We start from the raw sequence: 27,217 nt of genomic DNA, 5'->3' as shown, positions 1-27,217 counted from the left end.
GGACTGACCTTTGCAACAGTTGTCCTGACTCATTGGCTTCATGTGGAATGACTAAAAGCTAAATATGTATATCATCTGTTAGGTTCTCACCATCCAATGTTACGCATACGTGAAACATGTTACGTGATGCTGCATATACACGTTTATCATTTCCGTGTCCGTAGTAGACCCTAGTAAATATCTAACGGTCTCCTTTAATGTGTCCCTTGATTGCCTCACGCCATAGCAAGCTTGCAGAGCAGTCAGCGCACTGATCTGCAGAGGAGGAAGGCAGTGAGTTTGGCTGTGTTCCTCTGGGTGGGGCCTCTACACGCGCTCTCTGCTGCGCCATCCTGCCTCCTAGGACCTACGCACCTGTGTCTTCTCGAGTTGCTGGCATAACTGCCATTGCCGTGTGAGACATTTCCAGAGCTAACTAAAGTTAGACATCTTCCTTTTTAATTTGTTTCCGTGTGAGTTTTGGTGACTCAAGCAAGGAATAGCGTGTAAGAATATTGAGTGGCATTTGAAGCTGTTTTTCTAAGTTCGAGAAAAAACCATCTTAATTATAACAGCAACTAACACAGATCCCTGTGTGCACATTTCACAGGCATCCACTCACATAAGCCTTTTGCTAATAAGATAGGTGTTATTTGTGTCCCTGTAACAGTTTACTTTTTTTAATTTGATTTATTTTCTTGCAGTTCCTAAGCTATGCTAGAGAGACCTTGCCCCCAGACCCTCCCTGTGTTTTAGACACTATAACCTGAAGTGTAGCTTGATTAGACATCTGAAGTGTGAGTCTAGTGGGTGGAGGACACGGTCAGACTGCCCACAGAATTGTGCTTTTAACTTCTGCAGTGTGAGAAACAAAGTTTTAATCGAAAGAGTCTTAATGGGCTTTCTCTAGAAACCTCCTTTTGCATTTCAGTAGCATCTGCCTAAGTCAGAAGAGTCGTTAAAATTCTTATGCTTTCATTAACTTACTGATCCATGATTTCTAGATACGATTTCCATCTTCAGCAAGCAACCACTTTCTTAGGGAAATGTATGCTAACCTCAGTGTGTAGTGGGCTGTGTCCCCAGACCTGTGACAGTCCACTCTACGGTGTATGCTAACCTCAGTGTGTAGTGGGCTGTGTCCCCAGACCTGTGACAGTCCACTCTACAGTGTATGCTAACCTCAGTGTGTAGTGGGCTGTGTCCCCAGACCTGTGACAGTCCACTCAACAGTGTATGCTAACCTCAGTGTGTAGTGGGCTGGGCCCTCAGGCCTGTGACAGTCCACTCAACAGTGTATGCTAACCTCAGTGTGTAGTGGGCTGCGCCCCCCCAGGCCTGTGACAGGACAGTGTTCACAGTAGAGTCATTTCTCGTGTCCTTGTTGTTAAAGTTACACATGTCATGTACTTGTTACATTTTGCCCTAGTGTCTTTAAAATAGTGATAGCTTTATGTGCCAGCCACTTTACAAAACTCTGTGTGTGTGTGTGTGTGTGTGTGTGTGTGTGTGTGTGTGTGTGTGTGTTTGGAGAGTTCTAATTATCTCTCTCATACTCACTGAAAGCCATGACACAGGCAGGCAGAGTAAGTGCTATGATAACGCAGTTTACTGTTGGAGCCAGAGTTGGAATCCCTGCATTCGACTCTGATCTGCATCCACTCCATATCATAACCTTAAGATTGTTATAATGTTGGAATGTCTTAACAGGAATTATAATTGTTAAGAATATAATTTACTAAACTTGACAACAAAGAAATGCTGTTGCTACCAAATACTTTTTAAAATGGAAATTCCCAGCAAAAGAGTGGAAGGAACATACTAGGTGTTTTAGTAATATGCACAGCTTATATAGTTTCTTTTAAAATAACTAAGTTTTAGTATATAGTGAAGTCTTTATCATTGTTGAAGTGGTGTGTGTCATATGGACAGCTGCATATAATATATGCAGTTATATCTGTATCAGCACATGGCCTTTCCCAGATGGCTACATACACTGTATGCAGTTGTAACCTGTATTAGCGCATGGCCTTTCCCGGTCTTTGGCTTCCCTTAGAAACATGTAATATTTGAAGACAATGACCTTCTGAAATACCACAGCTGCTGATATTAAGACGGATCAGCAGAGTGTTGTTGTCATAAGAACGGAAACGTAGGTCGACAGATGTCAGTCCACAGAGCAGGACAACACGACATTGTGTGTAGATGCATTTAGGGAAGTGGAATTCCCTAAGCTTAAGCCTTCCCTGGCCATTCATTTAACCCAGTGCAGAATCCTTGATAACTTTAAAAATCACCATAGTTCCTCACGCAGTGATGGTGGTGGTGGTGGTGGTGGTGGTAACAGCCGTTTTGAAAATCAAAAATTTAAAAGAACTCCAAACTCTAAAACTTAAGAAACATTTGTTGTTCAGTGCGTAGATGCCTGTGCACCACATGCCTATGAGGCTGAAAGAGGAAGGATGTTGGGCCCCTGGTTACAGACACCTGGGACTCCCCCGTGTAGCGCTGGGGATTGAAGCTGGGTCCCCTGCAAGAGCAGCCCGTGTTCATAGTTGCTGAGTCATCACTCCAGCCTCAAATCCTAGAGCTTTCTAACATGATGTCCCATGTAGAGAATCCCCTACGGTAGAGCTTTGTGTCATAGATAAAAGTATTTAAACACACGCACACACACACATTTCCTGTTCAGACTTAAGGTATATCATTGCATGTGTACTCTGAAAACAGCTGAAGGACTTCCTGGACCTAAGGCTTTTGGCTAAGAAGCCCCCGCCTTACATAACACACTGCACTGTTGAGCAACTACGGAAGGCAGAGTGTGAGGGTGCCTAGTGTTGGTGCCTTGCATACTTAAATCAGGTGTTACCGAGTGGGTGACAGGACGGCTTGCTTTCACTGTGGTTATTAGGTCAGATGGGGCAGGGTCCTTTTTTCGGCCTCAGGTTCTAATTCTTTCTAGAGAGACAGATGTCTAAGTCCTCTCTCCTGAGAAACTGTGCCTGAATCAGAGCCCTCAGGTCTCAGCTGCGCTTCCTTGTCTTCCCCCTTAGAATAACCCACCTGATAATCACTTACACAGTCCCAAGCTTTCGTGGTCATGTGATGTCACACTATGTATTTTACCGGTTTCCCTTCTCTCTCCTTGCAGGCCCTGCTGTCCGTCCTTCGAGAAAGCCACCGTTCAAGAACAGTCTTTAGGAAAGTGGGAGGGTTTGTGTACATTACATCCTTGCTCGTTGCTATGGAGAGGTCTTTGAGCTCTCCTCCCAAGAACGGCTGGGAGAAGGTGAGCCAGAGCCAGGTGTTGGAGCTCCTGCACACTGTGTTCTGCACGCTGACGGCAGCCTTGCGCTATGAGCCGGCCAACTCGCACTTCTTCAAGACCGAGATACAGTACGAAAAGCTGGCGGACGCTGTCCGCTTCCTTGGCTGCTTCTCAGACCTCAGGAAAATAAGTGCCGTGAACGTCTTCCCGTCAAACACGCAGCCTTTCCAGAGACTGCTGGAGGAAGGGGCGGTGTCCGTGGACTCTGTGTCACCGACCCTGCGGCACTGCAGTAAACTCTTTATCTATCTCTACAAAGTGGCCACAGATTCTTTTGACAGGTATGGGCCCCGCTTTGCTGTCTGAATTGCAGGCTGTGCCCAGCACAGCCTCAGCATTAGACTCCGGTTAACTGGAAGGAGGGTGAAAACCAGTGAATCTTCTATTTACTTGAGGTCTGTCACTCTGCTCAGGACCCTTCCTAGCCTCGTCCGGGCGTCGAGTTTGCAGCACAGGAGCGTGTGTTTGAGTAAATGCGCGTTCAGTTTGCGCCCATTGCATTTAACAGAACAGCTTCTAGGATGTTTCCTTTTGAGCCATGAGTGTTGTTCCTTACTCTCAGAGAACACTAGGTGTGTGTGGGTGCGTTCATCCTGGTCACCAACCGGACAACATGGTTATTGTGATACGTATTGCCAGGTGATTGCAGATAGACTGTCACACTTTCATAGTCTTTGAGAGATGGCATGCCTCCCCAAGAGACATGCGACACTGGGGCATCCCAGGCAAGTGTCCATCAGAATCGTTTACCTAGTCCTTCAGGAAGGGAACAAGTGCTTGCTGCATGCCAGGCCACTGTACATTCGGGCCCTGAGATATTAACTCTGCACAGTACCATCTGGGTCCCGGTCATCGTTCATGGGTAACGTGCACGTGAATATTTGTAGTGTAAGGTGACGCATTCTGTGATGGAGAAATCGGGCTCTGCACAGGAGAGCTACTTTACCCAGGGTCATTTATTTTCATCGCCTTGACTACGTTTTTCAATTAATTTTCCTCTTTGAAAACAATGTAGTCATGTTCTGGCTTCTCCAGCTTGAACATTGTCATTTTTAATAGTCTCCACTTCTCTTCCGTACAATAAGTGATTTTTTTTTTCCTATCTCAACCACAAAGAGACCAAGTAACAGGAGAGACTCTAACCTGTTTCTCGCTTACGGGAAGCAGGCTGCTGTGTAGAACCCATGTACTAAAGGGATGAGCTGTGTGGATGTGTGTAGACTGCTTCTTACCTCCTCTTGGCTGCTGACCCCCTTAGCTTCAGCTGTGTCGGTATAACAAGGTCCGTGTTAACATTGGTAGGAGCGGCTTCTGCCTCCGGCAGCCTTTCCTGCTTTAGTCGGTGCGTGCGTTGTGCTTGGGGTCCCCGCTCTGCAGAGTACGGAAGCTGTTTCTCATGACCCCTGACCCTGCGTCCCCCGTGAGACTAAGCAGCTGCTGGCAGTGCTCTCTCCTAACCTCTAACCCGTGTCTGTTTTGTCGTCTGTAGCCATGCAGAGCAGATCCCTCCTTGCCTGACAAGCGAGTCCTCTCTCCCCTCTCCCTGGGGAACACCAGCTCTGTCCAGGAAAAGGTACTGATCTCACACAGGAAGCCCATCCGCGTTGCCATGGTTTCCTCTGCCTGCTCATGGGTTGATGTAGTGAGTGTGCTGTGGGACACAGGGCTCTTGCTTATGTTTGCTTTGGGACCTTAAGAAAAAAAGATAAAAATGATACTATTCACGTCTTGAGATTACTGGTTTCCCTAGAATATGTTGATAAAAATAAAATGTGTTTCTTCTATGGGAATATGGGGATATGTAGAAATTTTCCTTTATCTTTATTATGTAGTTTTCACTTCTTATCTGTAGAGCAGGCATACCTTCTATTAAGGATATTGTCCTGGGTGGGGCGATGGCTCAGTGGTGAAGTGCTGGCTGCACAAGTCTGGAGACCCGAGTTCAGATCCCCAGAACTCTTGTAAAGCCGGTGTCATCCCAGTGCTGAGCGGGGAGATGCGGAATAGTGATGGGCGGCTGTCCAGAGAGTGGTGGACCAACAGCCTGGCACACACGGTGGTAAACAAGAAAGAGACCCTGGCTCAAACAAGGAGGGTACAAGGACAGCTGCCTGAGGGTGCGTTCTGACCTCCCCACACATTACCGGGTGCACGCCTGTGCTCCTTCCTACAGGAGCAATCATAGCGTTCTGCTCACACAGCACGAATACACGCCAGGAAGCCGTGCAGAGAAGGTTCTCCGAGACCACTGCCCTACGCTGCAGTGTACGAATAAAGGCTGCCCTTAAAGATGAGTAACCAGGGTGGTCTCGGTGCCTCGTTAAGTAGGCAACTTTCCCCTTTCTCCTTGGGTATTGTTGGGGTCATTCTTGGTTTTACTGTTGTTGCAAAGTGAACTTCATAGCCCTGGAATGTTTATTTTCTGTCAGGTTTAACCAGTTGAAATAGTAGGGTGTTACAGATACAAAACTCGTAAGTTTTGAAAAAAGGAAAAAAAAAACAAAAACAAAAACCCTGAGGTTTTTACTTTGTATGTTCCATGAAAATGTATATAAGCTGGTCCAGTTTATCAAACACCTAAATTTTATAAATTAAAAAAAAAAATCAAGCCAGCAACTGATTGGCCAAGAACAGTTAAGATCCATTTCAGAGTCTGTGTACAACCTGCATCTAACATGATCGGTCTGTGCAGCTGGCATTGAGTGCTCGCCTCTGTCCTTGGCTGTCCTCGGAGGCTACGGTGGCAGATCCTGAACCCTGATACAAACATCGCCAGCTGGGGTTTGTGAGGAGTGAAACTGAGAATCTGTTAGGTTGTGGTTTTCACCCCAATGACAGTTGCTCGGATAACAAAGCAAATATTATGGTGGATGATGGATCAGCGGTATCATATTTTATGTGTTTTATTTCTGTGTCAGAAAGTTTAAAAGGCCTCAGATTGGAAGTCTGGTTTGCATGGAATGCATATGAGCTTTTTCATCTTATTGCCCAACAGATTTAGTCTAAGAACCACCTCTATTATATAGGGTATGATAAGTAATATAGGTAAGGGAATGCATCCCATTTGATAAGTGAAAGTTGAACACACATGGAGTTGGCTCACCCCGGGGTCTAGGCTCTAATCCCCTGGGGATACCCAGGCCAACTAAACGCTATAGCAACAGGCATTGGGGCATGAAGATACTTTTTGTTGTTTGTCTTGAATTTATATAGGGGCTTATATCTCATTACAATTAATCATGAGTTGCAGTCAATAAATCTTCATTGTTCAACATATTTGTACCCTCAAATATTTTTTTCTTTTTTTGTGTGATATTATAAATAAACAGGGCTCTGTGCATGCCAAATTATTTTCTCCTAAAGCGTTGAGCTTAATTCAACAAGCTGTAAATTAATTAGACAATTTTAGTTTAACCTCATAGCTTTCTTTTGCAAATTGAGTGTGGTAAAAGACATGTAAGTTTTGAACGTTACTGTGTTTATGACCTCAAAAAATTAGTAAATGTTAGAGAAAGAATTATATTCGTGAGGTAGTTGAAACTACTAAAACTCCTGACTTTAAAATGACCACATCATAAATGATAAAGCCTGTAATTTGCTGTGTCCCTAAACATTTAGTTCTTATGTCTATTCAGTGAAACTCAGAAAGTAGAAATTGACAGTCTAAAGAATATATTTCCTTTAAAACTTTTCTGGAAGAGTGGCTTATTTAAATGATAACTGGCAGAGAGAAAAATGGGTCTGTACAGAGTTCCTGTGTTTAAATCAGAAATGTGTTTTCATCATTTGCCATGCCGCTGTCTGTAGAGAGACTGGGGATTTGACTCCATTAAAAGCTGTCCCCCAAGCAGCAAATGCGTGTCAGGAGCCCCAATCCCTGTGCATCCTCCCTCAGTCTTACAGCCGATGCCACCTGACCACGTCCATGCTTTAGCTGCCTCCCCCGACTGCTCGACTGCTCGGGATTAACGATGGCCACTCTCACATGCTAGGACAGCATCCTCCCCTTGAGCTGCATCCCCAGCCCCTACACCAACAGGTACAGGTTGCCCCCTCCTGAGTTATAATCAAGCAAATAACACTGCATATTTATTCACACGTCCAAATATAGCAGGCTTTGAAATTAGAATTATAGTCATGTAGTCGCATTATTTCTAGAACTCTTCAACAAATGACATCAGCTCATGGGCATCTCTTCCTCTTGGCAGCACAGACTGGGTTTGCTGGCGAATGACAGGCCAGAGCCAGCCTTGTATTGTGTTTGTACGATCTGTGGAACATTCTGACACTGACAAAGCCTGCACTTGTGACCCTTGTCTTACATGAAAAACCTGGTTTCTTCTCTATGTTTAAAATAGGAAGAACTAGCCAGCCTGGAGTTTGGGAATGTGAAAGACATGAGTTTTCTGTTGTTTACAACTTAAGAGAAATACCAGGACAAAGCTTCAGTTAAGCAACAGCGAGAGGGCCAGCAAACAGTAAAATAGTCAGAAGTATTCAAATGAGATCTGTGTGGGGAAAGACCACAGCCACTAGTTACTGCACACAGCCTTGGGCCTTGAGATATCTAATACAACCAGCGTAGGCCGTTTGGCTGTTGTATTACCAAAACAGGAATGAAACTTTATGAAAAATTTAATTTGGAATGTTAAGCATCAGTTTCTAGTAACTACAAATGACTACACAGTCATATTAGCTGATATCTGAAATGTCATTTTATTCCCTTTTCAAACAGGCCTTGCTTATGAATTAACTAGTAAATTTACTGTAATCCATAATTTAAAAAGTGGTCATACCTATTACTTGGTAAGAGTTGTTGCTATCCTGTCAAATGCACCTAATTTTATTAGTTAATTTTTAAAGACCCCTTGTTTATGTTTTTAAAAATGTTTGTTGTATTATTCTAGTTTGAAAAGCATCTGATTATGCCATTATTGTCATACAAGGTTTGAGAAATTTGCTACTATAATATTTATGAAGAGTTTAATTTCTAAGCACTAGAAGGTAGCTTCCTGAGTATGACCATGATTTAACTTAAAATTTGAGTTCAACTATTAACTCGGAAATAAGTTTCAAAGAAAGGCAAGAATGTAAAATATATAGCTGAAATCTGTTTTCATCAAATTTGGTTGGCTCTGTTGTTTCTATGGAGTTTTTAAATTTCAGTTGATGGGAACCTCAGCGACACTGTAGAAAAAAATATAAACCTCTTTTAAAAATATAGAAGGATGAAATATATAAGGAACAAAGGGAACAAATACAAATCAAGTACGGTTAGTAAGATGTGCTTAGAAATCTTTTCCTTTTTTAGAATTAAATAGGAGTCTGCTGTACTCCATGGTGGCCATAAGAGGGCGCCTGATTCTTGCATCTGTAGTTACAGATTCTTGTAAGCTGCCAAGTGGATGCTGGGAACTGAACTGGGGCCCTCTGCAAGAGCCGCAAGTGCTCTTAATCTCCCAGCCATCTTTCCAGCCCACAGATCTTTCCTGATAGGTTTAGAAGTCACATCTTTCTGAATGCAAACCAGCCAAGTCCAGAGACTGAAACCATGAATGGGTACAGGCTTGCCGACTTGTACAGCTGAATGCTCTCCTAGAATTTCTGTAAAAAAAAAAAAAGAGGAAAGTACCTTTTTCAGAGAACATGGCCGTGCCAGTTCTTTTATGAAGTCACTGATGTAAGACATCTGTGATTCCAAGCCATCCTGACTGGAAGGATGGGGCAACCCAGAGCTCTGCTGGGGTCAGGCTGAGACCCACCTATTGGAGCATGAGCATGCACAGGCTCTGCCTACAGCACCGTCTCCTGGCTTCCTACAAAAGCTTGAACTCTCCTGAACTGTAGAAGAGAATCATATGGGGTAGACAGGGGAGACCATTGAAGGGAGGGGAAGTGCCTGCTCCGGGAACGGCTTGACTGTGCATCTGATAGAAGCATGTATAAAACACGCCTTCTCCATTCATAAAGGCTGGGTGCTTTCAGGAATAGTGAGAGGTACCCAGTCTGTGGGTGTAGTTCTAGATAAACCAAAGGCTTCGCAATTGGGCCAAACGCTCGGTCACTTGCTTCTGCTAGGAAAGACCACTTAATATCTTTTTAGCCCAGGACTGTTGCCCTTGGGACAAGAGAAGACTGGAACCACAGGGTAGTTTCAAAGGAATCTCATTGAGTGATGCAGTTTAGTCCGATATTATCTAAACTCTCATCTTTTGGAGTTTTGAATCACTCATTCACCTGTTTTTAAAAAATATCTTCCGGTGCAAGTAGTAGTGTTTAATGAAACAGCCTAAAGAGTATATAATACAGATGGTATGAACCAGGAATTGATCATTCGTCTCCATCTTACTGGGTGAGGGTGGATACATTGTTTCGTCTTTATAAACCTGTCATCCAGCAGGTCTTTTGTAACTCCCTGAATTTCAAGGCTTTTGCATATCAGTGATTAAAAGCAAGAGGAGATGAAGAAAATGAACAATGGATATGGTTTTGAGCAGGTTCTAAATAAGCTTGCTTGCTTTATTTATTTATTTATTTATTTATTTATTTATTCATAGGCATGCATTTCATTGCGTCTCAACTCCCCCGGTGTATCCTGCGAAAAATGTCACTGACCTGAAACTTCAGGTGACAAGCTCACCTCTGCAGAGCTCTGATGCTGTCATTATCCACCCTGGAGCCATGTTAGCCATGCTTGACCTGCTGGCCTCTGTGGGCTCAGTGACACAGCCAGAAGTAAGCTGCGTCTTGGTATCTCTCTGTTTAGTGAATGAAGGGACCGTGTGTTTACCTGAGTAAGGACCGGGAAGAACATGCAATGTAGCTGGCCCGTTACATCCACAATAGGAGATCTCCCTCTGAGCCAGGCCTTCCAGATACCCGGTCTAGTTTTGAGTATGGTTAATGTTACCTGTAGGGTAACAGAAGGTGGTTGCTTCTGCTCTGAGACTTTGTTTCCTGAGAGTCGTGCTCAGTGCTGGCAATGCCTCAGAGGTGTGATACAGAAGGAAACACCACAGTGAGCCTGTGTTGATCCGTTCTGTTGTGGAGCACCAAGAAGTTTGGGGTGCTTTCATTTGGAGTGACCATCTTTGTTAAAAATGTTATATGGTTTCTAAGCCCCAAAGTGTCACAAATGTGAATGACCAACTTGCTTAAGGCTAGTTACCTACCACCATGAAAACGACTTTACACTCCAGATATGGTGGCACACAGCTATAATACCAGCACTTGGAAGGCAAAGGAAGGCCATTCTCTAAGTTCGAGGCCAGCCTGGTCTGCATATTAAGTTCCTGGCTACGTAGTGAAGCCCCGTCTTAAAAAGAAAAGAGAACTTGACACCTGCAGTTTCTATGATGGGAATATGTTTTCAGATAACATGTTTCATGTTAGAAGGGGTGCTTCCTGTCGGAAGAACCCGTGTCACTAAGGATGCCCCGGTGACACACTTCTCTTTGTTAACTTTAGCATGCTTTGGACCTTCAACTTGCCGTGGCCAATATTTTACAATCGCTAGTGCACACGGAGAGGAACCAGCAGGTCATGTGTGAAGCGGGTCTTCATGCACGGCTGCTGCAGAGGTGTGGTGCTGCCCTGGCTGACGAGGACCACTCCCTGCACCCGCCCCTGCAGCGCATGTTTGAACGGTTAGCCTCCCAGGCCTTGGAGCCCATGGTGCTGAGGTGAGTTAACGCTTCTCCATACTTACTCTGTAACTTAGTAAAGGCAGCTCCGGGAGTCCTTGCGCTCTGTTCTGACCCTGTGGCGAAGGCCTGCAACCTCAGGGTCTCGGGAAGCTGGGACAGGGGGATCACAGATGCAAGGCTCGACTGGCGGTGATAGTCTGGAGGACCGATTGCCGTGCTTTCTCACGAGGAACAGAGAATGGAGTCTGACGGTGTAGCTCAGCGCAAGAGTGCTTGCCTAGCTAGCATGCAGGAAGTCTTGGAACCAGATCCCAGGACCACAAAAAAATAACAACTTGTCTTTCATGGGCTTAGTAGATATTTAATGTGGACAAACCACAACCAAAGTAAACAAACTATTTAGAAGTGGCACAACTCCATACCTAGCTCTCATGACTTCTGGGCAGGAGGATTGTGAGATGAGCTAAGGCCAGACTGGTGCACCATGATGACTGATACCTTGACTCAATGAATGAATGAATGAATAAATAAATAAGGTGATTGGTACCTTGATTCTAAAAATGAATGAATGAATAAGTAATAAATAAAAGCATGTGTGCTTACTAACAGCATTTCAGTCCATGGCTTATTTCTTCCCCTTGAATCTAGAAAACTCATTTTCCTTTAAAATAATATCATATTTCTTAAGTATAGGAGTCATATCTATTTTGTCTCTAACGTTATTTTGTTGGTAGAACTCTTTCTTTAAAGGGGACTGCAGAGATGGCCCAGTGGTTGGGAGCACATGCTTTTTCAGAGGCCCGGAGTTCCATGCCCAGTATCCTATCAGGCTGCTCACGGCTGCTTGCATCTCCAGCCCCAGGGGAGTCCCACACAGCTTCGGCCCTGGGTAGACACTACAGGACTCGCAAGCCTATATAGAGACATACACACATAGATATAGAGACATAACACACATAGACATACAACTACAACTAAGATAAAATTTCAAAAAAGTGCTTTGTTAACTGAAATATATATTTGGTAGCTCTTTAAACTTATATTTTCAAGTACTTCTATTTTACAGTGCTTGCAAAGACCGGAGTTCATGATCTCTCTCACCCAGTTTCCTCCTGTGGTTCCAGCCTCTGTCAGGGCACCACAGTATCAGCAGGAAAATGATATGGTGTGATATGTGCACATATGCATTTAATTCTTTCTATTGGGGTCCATGTGTAGGTACATCCTTATTTTTTGGAGATGGGCTTTTATTGGGTAGTGCAGACAGCTTATTTCTTAAAACCCACGATCTTCCTGAGTCAGCCTCCTGGGTGCTGGGATTACAGGCATGCCCCAAGTGTATTTTCTGTGACCACTGCACAGTTCTAGATCCCATGCGTATCTTGCTCCTACACATGCCTGATCTCCCGCCATTCCTAAACCGTGTATGCCACTCTTCCCGCTGTCCCTAACCCACGTACGCCACTACTCTGCATCCCAGCTCCATGATTTTGTCATGTTGGAAATGTTTTGCTTGCGCACATCCTATATATGTGACATTTATAGATTGCTAGTGTTTATTTGTCATAGTGCACACACGTGTGAGCATATGTGTGTATTCTGAGAATCACCCCAGGGCTCTTGTCTACTGGACGAGCACTCTGCCACTGGGCTATTTCTGCAGCTCAAGAAGAATGCGTATGTTTGAATTCAAGAGAAAAATGCTGTCTTTACAAATGGGACTCGCTCAGTTATTACATTTGGGTAGCAGGGGTTTGCAAAGTGGCTCAGCAGTTAAAAGCATTGGATGCTATTGCTGTAAACCCGAATCTGGTTTTCAGAACACACATTGGGACTTAAAAATGCCCTTTAACTCCAGGTCCAGGGGATCTGGAGCCCTCTTCTGGCTTCTATGTTCATCAAGCACTTATGCAATGCACAGCAATACATAGCGGCAAAATACTCAGACACAGAAAATTAAATCTTTAAAAAAATAAAACCTATCATACAGCCAAATAGATGTAGTCATACAAGTCATGCATTACCTTTTTCATTCTTTAAAAAATATACCCACAGCTTGTTGTTCTGAGAGCGTCCCTGGTCTCTGTGATTATTCTTGTCGTCCGTTGAAGTGCTGTCATCCTATGACACTTTAAAGACTTTTCAAAAACATGGTTGAGATATTATTTGTGATTTTTTTAAAAGCCCATTCCAAAATCATTATTGATTAAAGAAAATACTTGACGTAAACATGTGTCAAACAGAATTGTATGAGGTGTCATGACAGCTTACATGCCAGACTCTGAAAAGAACCCTACTGGGTGCCTTTCCTAGAGAATGCTTTGTGTTCATGCCATGTCTAGGAGGACATGCTTAACGACGTGTATTTCCTAGCCCTTTCCAATGCTTTACACCCTTTCTGGGGCTTAGAACAAGAGCGGAAGTAGCTTCTTTTATAGCTACTACAGGTATGGGATCTGGCTTGCCTAGTATGACACATTATTATTTGAACCCTTAACCTGAGACGTAAGAAAATATAGGTAACGTAAGAAGGGGCTTTATCACATAAGCAGGAAGTTACAATACTGCATAGTAGATTCCATAATAGAGCTTTATAGAATTTAAGGGCAGCTTATCCAAAAATTTTAGGGAGGTTGGCTTTAGAGGAATGACAGTGTAGAAATAGAGAATGGAAGACGATTATTGAGATTGGATCCAGGTGAGGAATGCAGTCCCTTTGCAATGAGAGAGACAGGTGTCATGGCCCTGTAAGCAATACAACATTCCTGTAAAGTGCAGAACAAATCAGATTTGTGGATGGGGTAAAAGGGGATGCAGTGGAAGGGGCGTTGAAGGTAGGTCTCCTGTCACCGAGGCCTTCCCTGGCAGCCCTTTGGGGAGTTGGGGTTTCCACATGCCAGGAATGCGCAGTCATTGACGTCTTGAGCAAGGCAGTGACAGCGAGGAGATTGTGTTGGTACCCAGTGGGAGCCACTAGAGGTGACACAGACTGCTGCTAAATACAGAAATAGGGCGCTTGGTCTGGGTCCCATCAGAGCACTGCCTGGGTAGCACGTCAGAGGCGGTTAGGAAGTCGGATCGGCATGATTGGGGGATTTTATGAATGTAGAAAGCAAAGTAACCGAGAAGACTCCAAACACATTTTGGTGATGTGGGGTAGAAGGTGACATAAGGGATTGGGGCACTCTGGGGTGCATAGTAGATGTAGAGCTATATAGTGACTATAATATGAAATTAACACCATGTGTCATAGTAACTTTCTCTTGTGCTGTAACTGCTCCATTACAATTCATCGACCCCCCTGCCCCACCCCTTGATATGGTGGTGTCTTGTTCTGTAATGTTCTCAGCCAGGGACTCACTTTGCTTTCTCCTCCTTAGGGAGTTCTTGCGTTTGGCAAGCCCTTTGAATTGCGGAGCCTGGGACAAGAAGCTGCTGAAGCAATACAGGGTTCACAAGCCGAGTTCGCTGAGCTTCGAGCCAGAGATGAGAAGTGAGCTGAGTTTTGAGATTTCTGGTCACGGTTTCTTCTGTCACTGAAATCCGTGTGGATGGGGGTGGGTCTGTATGAGAATTTTATAAAGAGAAGAGGTTGTTGCTGTTTGGTCAGTGACTCACAATCAGGTTGGTTAATGGAGGGAGAGGTCAGTAGGGGTGGTAAAGGGTGATGGGCAGTGTAAGGATACAGGCAGTTTAGTCCTTGGTGTGGCCTATGCTGCCCTGACCAGGGAGTGTCGATTACCTTGTTTAAATGCAGCAGTGTGATTGCAGGGCAGCTAAAGATTGGGAAATTAGAAATCACAACAGAAGGCAAATTAGGCCTGCAAGGAAGAAGGGGAGCTGGGTGGCTTCTGAGTCAGGTGTCCAGTGATTGGAAGGCTGGTGTCCTGGGATTGGAAGGCAGGTGTCCTGGAACAGGAAGGCAGGTGTCCTGGAACAGGAAGGCAGGTGTCCTAGGACTGGAAGGCAGGCATCCTGGGTCTAGAAGGCAGGTGTCCTGGGATTGGGACTGGAAGGCAGGTGTGATTGAAAGGCAGGTGTCCTGGGATTGGAAGTCAGGTGTCCTGGGACTGGGATTGAAAGGCAGGTGCCCTGGGATTGGAAGGCAGGTGTCCTGGAATTGGGACAGGAAGGCAGGTGTCCTGGGGCCGGGACTGGAAGACAGGTATCCTGGGATTGGGACTGGAAGGCAGGTGTCCTGGGATAGGAAGGGAAGTGTCCTGTGGATCTTTCACCTGAAGGAAACAACTCTCATCCAGCAGGATCATTTGGATGGGCACAGAAAACACAAGATAGAATCCACAGAGGAATGATGGAGACCAGGGGAGATGTGGTGTCCTAGGCATTTGTGGTAGATTTGCTGAGTAGCCGCCAAGGAGAAGTCACATTGAGCAGAGGGAAGACAAACAACCAAGGGAGTAAGCAGAATGTAGGCCCTGCCCAATTGTCAGTCAGGTTCATGGAAGACCGGCAGGTGCCATCCACAGAAACTAGTGGGCAGTGGCTTAGTGAGGCCTCCTACTGGATTCTAGCCTGTGGTGAATCCTGTGGTTTTTGCATTTCCTTCCATGGTAAATCTGAGGTCGTGTGTGCCTTTTCTATTTACAGAGATTCCGTTTGGATCACTGTTAGCCATGGTGCTAAGGCTGCTAAGGTGGAGTTAGAGTAATGATTACGTATTCAATGCCAGTGCACCATGCAGGACGGTCCTTAGGAAGTCAGAGAGACTACCTTCCCTTGGTTTGTCCTTTGGTTTTTGATGTGCTAGTTGGTGACTAGTCCAAGGTCCTCATGCTAGTTGGTGACTAGTCCAAGGTCCTCGCCTGTGCTAGGCAGCTGCTCTATCCGATATATCCTCCAAGCCCATCCATGATGGAGGCTTTGAAAGGCAGCAGGGTGTATCTAATCATTCCCTGCAGTTTTGAGGCGAGACTGCTGAAGTCAGCGGACCAACCTTCAGCCATTGCTCTCTGCTCCTAATGACCACCAGTGCTATTGAGTGCTGTCTCAGGGAAGAGTTAAGATCTTTTGAGTTCCAGCATGGTTTCATGGGAAGGCAGACTGTATGATAGTTTTTCATATTAATTATTATAAATCCCTTTATGTCTTTTTCCTTTTTTGTATTATATACATTCCTTTAGAATTGAGTTTTGTGATTTCCTTTGTGGAGCATAGACACAAGAGTAGGTACTCCCTGCAAGAGTATTCAAACACAGTTATGGTTGATCCAGTGTCAGACACATGGAAGGGAGATGGTTTGTGCATCCGAGGGGTGGTTCACCTTCAAAGGGAACATTATCTTTGTTTGTCTGAGATGTTTCTGGAAAGACAGGACTGCTTATCACCGTGTGTGTGTGTGTGTGTGTGTAGGATCCTTACATGCAGTGTTTTTATGGTCGTTTTATTGTGATAGATTTAAGGATTCAAAAGGCAGAGGAAGACAAGAGAAGCGAGTGTCGAGTTTATCCCTGAGACCGCACGGTTTTATTCTGTTACAGTGCTTTTAGGGAAAACGCTTTCCTTCCAAAGAGAAATGATAAGCAGTGTTGTGAAATAAGAGCACTCCACTAACTGAGATCTAAGCTGTGCTTGTGGGCGCGTTTATTCCTTTCAATACTCTAGCGTCTGATGTCTCCACAGTATGTATGTTGCCTCGATAGTAATTTAAAAAGGAAAGCAAGCTCTTCAAGACTGAAAGGGAACATACAACATTGCGACTGCACAAGTACCTGTGGTATTGGGGGGAAAAATTCAGCCATATGAAAATAAATCAGTCTGGTGAAGTTCCTGTAAAATTCTGAATATTCCCCAAGATATTTTGTCTCGCAGGTAGCGTGATCACCTCTCTGGAAGGTCTGGGCTCTGACAATGTTTTCAGCTCACATGAAGATAACCATTACCGGATAAGCAAAAGTCTGGTAAAGTCCGCAGAAGGAAGCACTGTGCCCTTGACCCGGGTAAAGTGTCTCGTCTCCATGACGACCCCTCATGACATCAGACTTCATGGGTCATCGGTCACTCCGGCTTTTGTTGAATTTGACACATCCCTTGAAGGCTTTGGGTAAGGAGACTACAAGGGTGCCAGGCCTTGCTCTCATTGAGGGCTTTGCAAACAGACTTTGGGTTTAAATTGCTGGGTCACAATGTGCTGTGACACGGATTGTCAAGTGGTTCTAGTTCTTTGAGCATGCCGTTTGAAGATTTCTGTTTAGCCTTTTGAATTATTTATCATATTAACTATGCTGGTGTAGTACTGGAGTTTATAACCGAAGGCCCATGGTTGAGTAGGGCATTTTAAGTGTGATTGTGGATGAAGATGTTTTACGGGGTCACGTGCAGCCCATTCAGGTATCTTCTCTGAGCTGCAGAGTTGTGTCACCCTAGTAGGAAGTTTCCTGCACAAAGCAGGGGTCTCATGGGGCTCCACCCAGAAATCTGGCCAAGTCCTGGTGGAGTAAGTGTGAGATATGGAAGAAGGAGGGAGTTAGATGTAAGCTCTGACTCGTCTTTGCCACCTTGTCTCTGGACCGTCTAGATGGTATCGTCCGTCAGCCGTGATTTTTCAGTGGCAACACTGACCTCAGATGAGTAACCTTAAATATGGCAAGGCTGCTACAGTTACAGAAGCAGCAACAAAGACACCATAGTGAATCTGCAAACCCGTCAGGTCCACCAGCTCACATGTGTCCAAATACGCACACCTATGTCCAAGGCTGTATTATGAAGAAGCAATCCAGGGAGTTTTCTTCTGTGATAACAAAATTACTTGAGTGCTTGTTATTAAGACTGTATGTTTGTTTTACCTATGCATATTTAACCATGACATTTAAATAATTTAAAATTTAAATGGGTACTGTTAGAGGATTTTAAGTACTACACCATTTGATCGGCTCATGTTATTAAAACATGGGAAAGGCTTTGCCCAGCCCCCAGATGTTTTCTATAATCTCTCATCTCTAGCTGCAGTTACATACTTGTCTTTCAATCACTTGCTGCAGTTTTGCATGTCCGCCGCGTTAGGTCAGAGCGGATCTCTAACTGAGCTCTGTTTTCTTTACTAGTTGCCTGTTTCTGCCCAGCTTGGCTCCCCATAACGCCCCTACCAATAACACTGTCACGACGGGTCTCACTGACGGGGCCGTGGTCAGTGGCATGGGCTCTGGTAAGTGCCATTCCTTTCTCAGTAAATGTTTGTACGAATAGATTATGTACTGCTATTGCCTCATTTAAAGACATGAATGTGTGCCCCAATGCCCTTTCCCTGGTTTTCTCCTCTGACTCCAGGTGAGAGGTTCTTCCCCCCGCCTTCTGGCCTGAGCTATTCCTGCTGGTTCTGCATCGAGCACTTCAGCTCCCCGCCAAACAACCACCCCGTCAGACTCCTCACTGTCGTGCGGCGAGCGAATTCATCTGAGCAGCATTACGTGTGCCTTGCCATAGTTCTGTCTGCAAAAGACCGGTCCTTAATCGTTTCCACAAAGGAGGAGCTACTCCAAAACTATGGTCAGCGTAATTAACACTTATTTCTAAGTTCAAAGTGATAATCCTCATCTAGCTTTAGTTAGGGTGGCACAGAACAGGTTATAGGAAATCTTGCATATTTGCCAGTAAATTTTAAGATTCATATATATATATATATATATATATATATATATACACACACATACACACACATATATATGTATGTGTGTATGTATATAATTAAACAAATAATAACTATCACACACGCATGCACACATGCACACACGCACGCACACATACTTACTTCCCTGATTAAAGCATTGTCAAGAGTGACTTGGCAAACCACAGAGGCGGAGCCTGACTGAGGACGCATCTTGCTTACCAGTGTTCAGGATCCTGCTTGGGAAGCAGCTCTCGAGCTTGCTCCATTTTGCTGAAGTGATGGTTGACTGTGTATATGCAGAGTGAGGAGCATTCGTTGCACACCTGGGTGCCATGTGTGCAGCTCTGTGCCGCACACAGCAGCAACATCACAGTCACTTCGCCCATCATTCTCCTTCAAGGCATTCCGTGCATTTGTGTAAATAATTCCCTCCAACATACAGTCACCGACTCTGGAGTGCTATAGAACCTCAAACTCAAGGCACCCATGAAGATCTAACTAAAAGTTTGTAAACACGAACCCCGGGCTCACTCAGTTGCCTTTGTCCTGAATATAAAAACTACATAAAAAGAATTTTTATCATCTAACTTTTATCTTTTTAGTGAAGATATTTCATTGATTGGCACGTGGTTGATGGTAAATACTAATGGAATATAAGCGCTTGCTTTTAAATTTAATTATACAGTTTCTCGGTGTTCTTCATGGTGCCTTTCACAGCGCTGAGTTATCATCAGTATAATTCATCTCAAAGTTCTCATCGTGAGGGCTGGAGATCACATTTTGAAAGGCGAAGCCTTCCACCAGTTTGATAGCAAACAGATAATTGAAAAGCTCTCTTCCTCCCCTCCCCCCGCACTCCATTGGGGAACACTGCCTTTGCATTGAGACCCTTTGAGGCAGGCACTTTGGGGTGCCCCCTTGGTCACCTCACTGTTTGGCAGCCCTTTCATATACCCTCTGATCTCTTCTTACATCTTCCCTCTGAAATCAATGTCCTTTGGACTTGGTATCCATCTACTCTCCCTTGGAAGTAAAAACCATCACTCTTTGTTTATTGAGGGCCACTTGACCTTACCTCAGGAACCAAGAAAGCATTTTAAAAAAATCTGTCTGTGTTCTAAGCTTGGTGCTTGTATTTCCACACGCAGAGTGGAGTCTGCATTTAAATACTTGAGTATTCTGAGCAGGTCTTTAGCTGACATTTATTTATAAACCCACCTCTCCCTCTACTTCCTATCCTGACTGCTGACAACCCTCAGCTAATACGCTAGCTAGACGCCCGCGCGGCTAACCCTAACTGCAGCACTTTGCACCGGCTTACTGTTGTATGACAACCAGGTTCATCCCCGAAAATGAAACTCCCACACCGCTCCTGTTGGTTTATTTCTGAGATGTAAATTTCATTGTGAGCCCAAGGCTGGCCTGGGAATCCTGATCCTGTCTCCACTCCCTGTGCTGTAATGACCGGCATGCACCTCCCACCCCAACGTCACTCATTAGTGACCGAGGCCAGGCCCTCATGCATGGTAGGCAAGCACCCTAGAAGCCGAGCTATGTCCTACCTCTCTTGACATTTTTAAGTAATGGCCTCTTTAGTACTAGAGGATATTTACCGTTTTATTAGTAAGGAAGTGGAAGACACAAACCTCGGTTCTCTGCTCTGAATGTTTTTAGGGGGGGAGGGGTGTAATTTGTGCCACTGTAAATGTACACAAGTTGATACAGTGGTTGGTGATGTGATTTGCATGTGGGCCCCTCAGATCCAGCTTAGCAGTGAGCGCCTTTACCCAGAAGCCCTCTTGGCAGTGCTGATGTGCACGTCTTTTTGTGTGTGTGGAATGATTGAGACCAGGGCTCTGTACATGCTAAGCACATGCTGGCCCTGTGCTCTCTATGACATCCTTCACACCCCTCTGTCTGTAACTATGACTTCCTGAGGCCAGGTAAGTTCACTTCCTGTGTGGGCTTCTCCATTCTGTCTCTCACTGTCGTCTGCTCAGCTACAAACACTGAGAAAGGGTAGGACTGTGTTCTAGCCCAGGGGAAGAATAAAAATATGTGCAGCCTCGTGTCTGTCTCTGGATTTGACTCCCAGCACCACTAAGAACAACAAACCAATGGCAGAACATTAATTTTCAATTAGACAAATGTGAAAATGAAATTCATATAGCCCCATTGTTTCTTTTTTGTTGTAGTTGACCAAAATAGTTTATTGAATATGGAGATGGGAAGGATCTGGGATCCTTTGAGAGTGGGGGAGAGTTTAGAGGAAGAAAGGGAAAAGAGTAATGTTGTAATTAAATTACAACTTCAAAAATAAACAATAAAGAACTAAGAGGAGAAGGTATTATCTTACTGTTTACATGTGAATAAAGCTACTGTTTCTTAGCACAGTCTGGCTGGTGCTAAGCAGCAATCAGAGGGTAGAGTTAGGCAGTGCTGGCAGAGGAGGGTGTCTATTGGACAAGGTTCTCACAGGAAGCAAGAACTTGGAACAGCAGATAGTTTGTACCCAGTGCCACGCAGCAGGGCTCCCTGCAGCTGCTGTCCTGTGGTTCTGGCAGGATGATCACAGACCAGCAACTGGTTGTGGGATGCGCAGGATGCTGCCTCTGTGTCACGGACTATCTGAATCTGCTGATCTAGAAATCTGTGATCCAGCACAGGGACAGTGTGGGCAAGCACGCTCACGTCCTTCCCCTCTGTCTTATTTAGTTGATGATTTCAGTGAAGAGTCCTCTTTCTATGAGATCCTCCCGTGCTGTGCCCGCTTCCGGTGTGGAGAGCTGGTAGTGGAGGGACAGTGGCACCACCTGGCTCTGCTCATGAGCAGAGGCATGCTGAAGAACAGCACCGCGGCCCTCTACCTCGACGGGCAACTGGTCAGCACCGTCAAGGTAAGCATGCTGTACCCCGAAACACCAGCGCTCGGTCTTCACCTGGGTGCGGAGAGTCCAGGCTAGGTTCTCACTCTTGAGCAGCAGCAGCCACTGTATCTATATCTGCAGCCTTCTGCTGACAGAATGGGGGATGAGCATTCATGGAGAACTCCACACTCTAGTTTCAGGAGCAGCTGGGAGAGGGGAAGTACTAAACAGTCTCTTCTGAATAAAGATATTGTCACAGGTGAATGTCCCCAAACCTAATGTCCAAAATACTCCAAACTCTAAAGCTGTCTTAGTGCCAGCATCTGTCATAAAACAATCTGCACATTTCGACGTATTCTAAATTTTATATTTTCAGAGTGCTAAAGATTTCACAGGCGTTCCAGGGGCTGGAAGATGCTGTAAAGTACTTTTTCTGGTCCTCAGCACTGTAGACCAGGCTATAAGCTGTACTTAATATCTACAGAACTTGGCGTGGTTAAAATTCCTTAACCTCTGTAAGACAGTATCCATCTTAGACTGATAGTGCTATTTTTTCAAATGGGTCTTTTGTGTAAAATCAGCTGTGAATGATTTTCCTTTCCTAAAAGTACTGATGTTTTATTGTGATGTTATATGCTAAGGTAAGTGCTAAAATATCCCATTGCAGTGTCCATTGATTTCTTTGTAATATATGTGTGTGTGTGATAGATAGATAGACAGACAGACAGACAGACAGACAGACAGACAGATGATATATAGACAGATAGGTATGTAGGTTGGTAGATTAATAGATTAATTAATTGATTGACAATTGATAGACAATTGATAGATGATAGGTAGATATGCAGATAGATAGACATGTAGGTAGATAGATAAATAGATGATAGATAGGTATGCAGGTAGGTAGATTGATAGATAATTGATAGATGATAGGTAGATATAGATAGATAGATAGATAGATAGATAGGTAGGTAGGTAGGTAGGTAGATAGATAGATAGATAGATAGATAGATAGATAGATAGATAGATAGTTGAATACACACATGCACACACACACATATACACACACACACATACTGTGAGTAATCAGGGGTAGTATTACATGAAGATCTTCACCACTATGCTTGAAACAACCCTGGGACCATTCTTTAATATACATAAAATAATAGATGTGATCTGAAGTTGACTGATGTTGATGAAGAAACAACTCAATGGAAATGGCCTCCCCTGTGACAGAGGCCACCTTCACAAGCAGTAACTCAGTTTCTCATCTCACAGCCTGCCTAAATATATATTTATTTAACATGGGTTGGTTGATAATTGAGTTGTCTCATCAGTAAATATAAGTGTTTTCAACTCTAAGAATGTCAGTTAACCATGCCTCTCTTGTATTGAGGTAATATACATGCATATAAACCATGCACTTGACTTTTGTAACTCGAGATACTTTAAGTTAGCAGGCTCACATCTCAGGTGGTTATCGTAGAACTGTGAACACCTCCTTTGCAGAGAAGCGTCATGAATACAAGGAGACTGCAGTGAGCAAGTGACGTCGTCCCTGTATACAACTGTTACCGTTTTTAGATATAGTTTACTTGGTGAGAACTTGATGGCAGATCTAGCCACACTGCCACACTGAGTGCCCAGTTACAGACCCTACGGTCTTGCCTTGTGTTTCTCAGCTTGGTTCTGATATCTCTGAAGTCCTGGGTCTTGAGATAAGGAGAACACGTACAATAAGGTAGCCATTCCTGGGCTAAGTGTCCGCGTCTCACACCTGTGTCTTCTTTGCAGCTGCATTATGTCCACAGCACTCCTGGGGGCTCAGGCTCTGCAAACCCCCCAGTACTGAGCACAGTCTATGCTTACGTCGGCACTCCACCTGCGCAGCGCCAGATCGCCTCGCTGGTCTGGCGCCTGGGGCCCACCCATTTTCTGGAAGAAGTTTTACCTCCTTCTAGCGTGACTACTATTTATGAACTGGGACCAAACTATGTTGGAAGCTTTCAGGCTGTCTGCGTGCCATGTGAGTTCATGTTATCATGCATTCTTGACACGGTGCAGGGAGTAAGTCCTGCAACATAGGGGTGTGTGTGTGTGTGTGTGTGTGTGTGTGTGTATGCACATGTGTGTGTGTGAATCTGTGTGTGTATGCTTGCATGTGTATGTATGTGTGTGTGTATGGGAGTGTGTGTGTGTGTGTGTGTGTATGCACATGTGTGTGTGTGAATCTGTGTGTGTGTGTTTGCACGTGTATGTATGTGTGTGTGTATGGGAGTGTGTGTGTGTGTGTGTATATGCACATGTGTGTGTGTGAATCTGTGTGTGTATGTTTGCACGTGTATGTATGTGTGTGTGTATGGGAGTGTGTGTATGCACATGTGTGTGTGTGTGAATCTGTGTGTGTATGTTTGCACGTGTATGTATGTGTGTGCGTATGGGAGTGTGTGTATGCACATGTGTGTGTGTGAATCTGTGTGTGTATGTTTGCACGTGTATGTATGTGTGTGCGTATGGGAGTGTGTGTATGCACATGTGTGTGTGTGAATCTGTGTGTGTATGTTTGCACGTGTATGTATGTGTGTGTGTATGCACGTGTGTGTGTGTGGGGGGGTGCACGTGCACTTGCGCTTGGACATGCCTGTGTTTGGCTGGGAAAGAGTTCTTTCCATTCATTTGCTTTGGGATGATTTCTTTGATTCTTCCTGTTGAAAATGTCCTCTGCGGGGTGAGGATAGAGCTCAGGGTTAGCTCAGGGTTAGCTCAGGGTTAGCATGCTTAGCTCGAATGTCTGGGCCTTGATGTGAATTCCCAGCACTGCAATTAAAGAGGTGGATGGAATGAAGTATAATGTTTCTCCCACCGTCACAGTGCACTTTCTGATCTGTTATCTGTTTGCTAATTTTCCAGGGTTCCTTCTTGTATCAAACGGGAGGGTATTTACCCTGTAAGAGAGCAACCTCTTTCCTATTTTCTTTCTATAACTTCTATTACATGGAGTGACTTAAAATATTTAATAGTTACTGAGGAAACAAACGTATTCTCAAGTTTAAAGCTATTCCTATTCCTGATTGTCCGTTTTTTGAAATCCCCCTTTTCAAAAGAAATACAGAATAAAGGGACTGACATCGGCTACGGTTTGTTCGGGCTGTGCAGATGTGTCACATTTGCCTTTCCTTGTTCTTTTCTAAGCATGGTCTCAGAGATGTTTCGACAAGGTAGCGTACACCTTAATCACCGGGCGATGACTGAGCTCTGTTCACTCAGTATTGATTCACAGAGCGTCTAGGAAGAGTGAACGTGCCATGCGCTCAGCCAGTTAGTATACCCAAAGGCCACATTTGCTCCCAGACCCTCCTCACGTATGTTTATTCATCTCCAAACCAAGTGTTAGCTCCTACCATTATCACTCCCATTTCACCCATGTGGAAACTGAGGCACAGACAGACAGACAGACAGACAAAGTAGGTTTGCCGCTTAGATTTTTAAGTAAAAGTGAGATTTACAGCATGTATGCTTCCTGCGGTGCAGTGTGGTCCTGAGGAGCGTGGGAGGTGTACGTGTGAGTTCGTGAGAAGAGGGGTCAGGGCCTCTAAGCTTGCAGACACCTGGGTGTTTTCTTTCCTTTCCATATACAATCGAGGTCTGATGACTTGGTAGACAACAGGTAACGTTCTTTTGCTTCCTTTACAATGGGCCCTATGGGAAGGTACTTTAAGAGTCAAACAGTGAGGCGCGTATGACTGGCAAGTCCTTCCCTATACTGCATTCAAAGAAATAGACAAGAGCTACAGATGAAGTAAAGTGCCTTCAAATCTGGCTCGCTTTCCTACTTTAAAACAATATTTAAGTCCACCCAGGCAAGAGACAGAATAAACGCGTTGTTCTGAGGGTGGAGCGTGAAAAGAATCCCTCCTCTTTTGAAGGTAAAGATGCAAAGTCGGAAGGTGTCACCCCGTCCCCCGTGTCTCTGGTCGCAGAGGAAAAGGTGTCCTTTGGACTCTACGCTCTGTCCGTGTCCTCCCTAACAGTGGCAAGAATCCGGAAAGTCTACAACAAGTTAGACAGCAAAGCCATTGCGAAGCAGGTAAGCTGAGAGCTTTCAGTGAGCCGTGGCGGCTTTCCCTGGGAAGATAGTGTGGGATGGGCCCAGTTGAACCATGAAGGTCTCTCAGTGGTGAAGCCCAGTCTGGGAGAATGGGACATGTCTGGCTTTAAAGATGAAAAAAGGCCATGGGTAGGTAGGAAGAAAGTGGGCGGTTCCCCACAAGCAAGACATTCCTGCAGACACCTCCACTGTAGGTTGCCAGGACTATGTCTTACATCAATCAGACCTTCAGAACTAAGATGGTAAAATTACATCATCATTAACTTGATGGTGATTGGAAAAGCAGCCATAGACTGTTGGGGTCTCTCTCCCTTCAGGGCAGAGTAACTGAACATTACGCTCTGTGAAGCCTTCTCTTCATGCACTTCTCATGGATTCACTTCCTGGTCTGGCTTCGCTCAGTATGTGACACGACCCTCTGACCAAAAGCAGCTTAGGGGAGGAAGGGTTTCCTTTCTTCTTAGGTTTCAGTCCATCATGGAATCAGGTTGGGGGCTCAGGCAGGAAGTGGAGGCAGAAAGTGGAGGTCCCCTGCTTGCTGGCTGCGTCACACATTTATGCTTAGCTAGCTGATTTATTATATGGTTCAAGATGACTTGCCTAAGGATGGTGCTACTGAGGGTGGGCCAACTCTGCCTGCATCAGTAAGACAATTCCCCAGACAGCCGCAAGCCAGTAGGATCTAGACAGTTCCCTTTTGGAAGCTTTTCTCTCAAATATGTCAAGCTGACAAGTCAGGCTACCCAAAGTTCTCCCTTTGTTGTATCGTTGGCAAGTTTCTGATGCAACCCTGGAACATCTGAAGTGATTTTTCTCTGGATGCTTTCTTTCTTTTTTTTTTTTTTTAATAGTTGATCTCTAGAAATTCAAGTGTGCTCTACCTAGGCTTTGGGGGAAATTTGTGTCATGAGTTCACTGACTCTCTTGAACTATAAATTCACATTTCACTAACTTTCAGTAATTATATTTGCAGAAACCTCTTTCTACTACATTTTCTTAGTTTTATCCAGGCACTCTAATTAGCATATCTGTCTAATTAGCATTAATCATCGGCAGGTGATTAACATGAACACTCTCTTGTCGAAACATCTCGGCATGTGTCATTTGTACTTGGGTTATTTTGTTCCTAATTTAGGCCAAGCATTAAGATATTTAGTGTAGTTGGGAAAGTTAGAATGTCTCACTGAGTATCGGAGCCGAGGTTGGCAGTTTAGACTTTAGCCATGTGTGTGGCCCAGCAGTGCAACACTAACTTACTTCCCAAGGCCCTGGGTGTGATCCCAGCTCCACAGCAAGCTAATTAAGAAGGTAAACTTTGTGACAATAAATATCACAATTGCTGAGGTTTTGCCTGTTTGTTTGGTAATCCATTTGGTTATTTTGTGGCTTTCTGAGACAAGTTCTCACTCCTTAGCCCAAGTCTGCCTTCACCTGGCAGTCCCCCTGCCTCAGGCTCCGGGACACTGAAATTTTAAGCTTGGACCTTGACGTGTATCTCCCTATGGTTCTGTGGTTGTTGTTTGTTTTGTAACTGATGTTGTTACAATTTAAGCAAATTAATTAAAACACCTATCTATCTATTTCTTGCTCTGTGGCAATAGAGCCTAGTCTATGTGTTCCATATATTCTTTATGCAGTCCTGGTTCATCTGTATTCTTGACATTT

General features: G+C 44.6%; 1 protein-coding gene across 12 annotated transcripts in view; it reads left to right on the top strand.

Annotated features, from left to right (window-relative positions):
- Wdfy3 (WD repeat and FYVE domain containing 3) overlaps positions 1 to 27,217 on the top strand; it is a 239,263-nt gene that overhangs the window by 131,346 nt on the left and 80,700 nt on the right. For 11 of the 12 annotated variants that reach the window (XM_006535220.4, NM_172882.3, XM_006535222.4 and 8 more), the window contains 11 exons: positions 3,131 to 3,588; positions 4,797 to 4,880; positions 9,865 to 10,042; positions 10,775 to 10,989; positions 14,334 to 14,446; positions 16,783 to 17,014; positions 18,015 to 18,115; positions 18,238 to 18,456; positions 21,293 to 21,474; positions 23,239 to 23,470; positions 25,371 to 25,531. In XM_006535220.4, coding sequence (XP_006535283.1) covers positions 3,131 to 3,588; positions 4,797 to 4,880; positions 9,865 to 10,042; positions 10,775 to 10,989; positions 14,334 to 14,446; positions 16,783 to 17,014; positions 18,015 to 18,115; positions 18,238 to 18,456; positions 21,293 to 21,474; positions 23,239 to 23,470; positions 25,371 to 25,531 — 2,175 coding nt within the window. The remainder of the gene's footprint in view (positions 1 to 3,130; positions 3,589 to 4,796; positions 4,881 to 9,864; positions 10,043 to 10,774; positions 10,990 to 14,333; positions 14,447 to 16,782; positions 17,015 to 18,014; positions 18,116 to 18,237; positions 18,457 to 21,292; positions 21,475 to 23,238; positions 23,471 to 25,370; positions 25,532 to 27,217) is intronic. The other variant, XM_006535227.4, reaches the window with a different exon arrangement.

This window comes from Mus musculus, chromosome 5 (assembly GCF_000001635.26).
Source record: "Mus musculus strain C57BL/6J chromosome 5, GRCm38.p6 C57BL/6J".
Classification (NCBI taxonomy): domain Eukaryota; kingdom Metazoa; phylum Chordata; class Mammalia; order Rodentia; family Muridae; genus Mus; species Mus musculus.
Note: the sequence above shows the minus strand (reverse complement) of the source record. Positions and strands in the feature narration are given on the sequence as shown.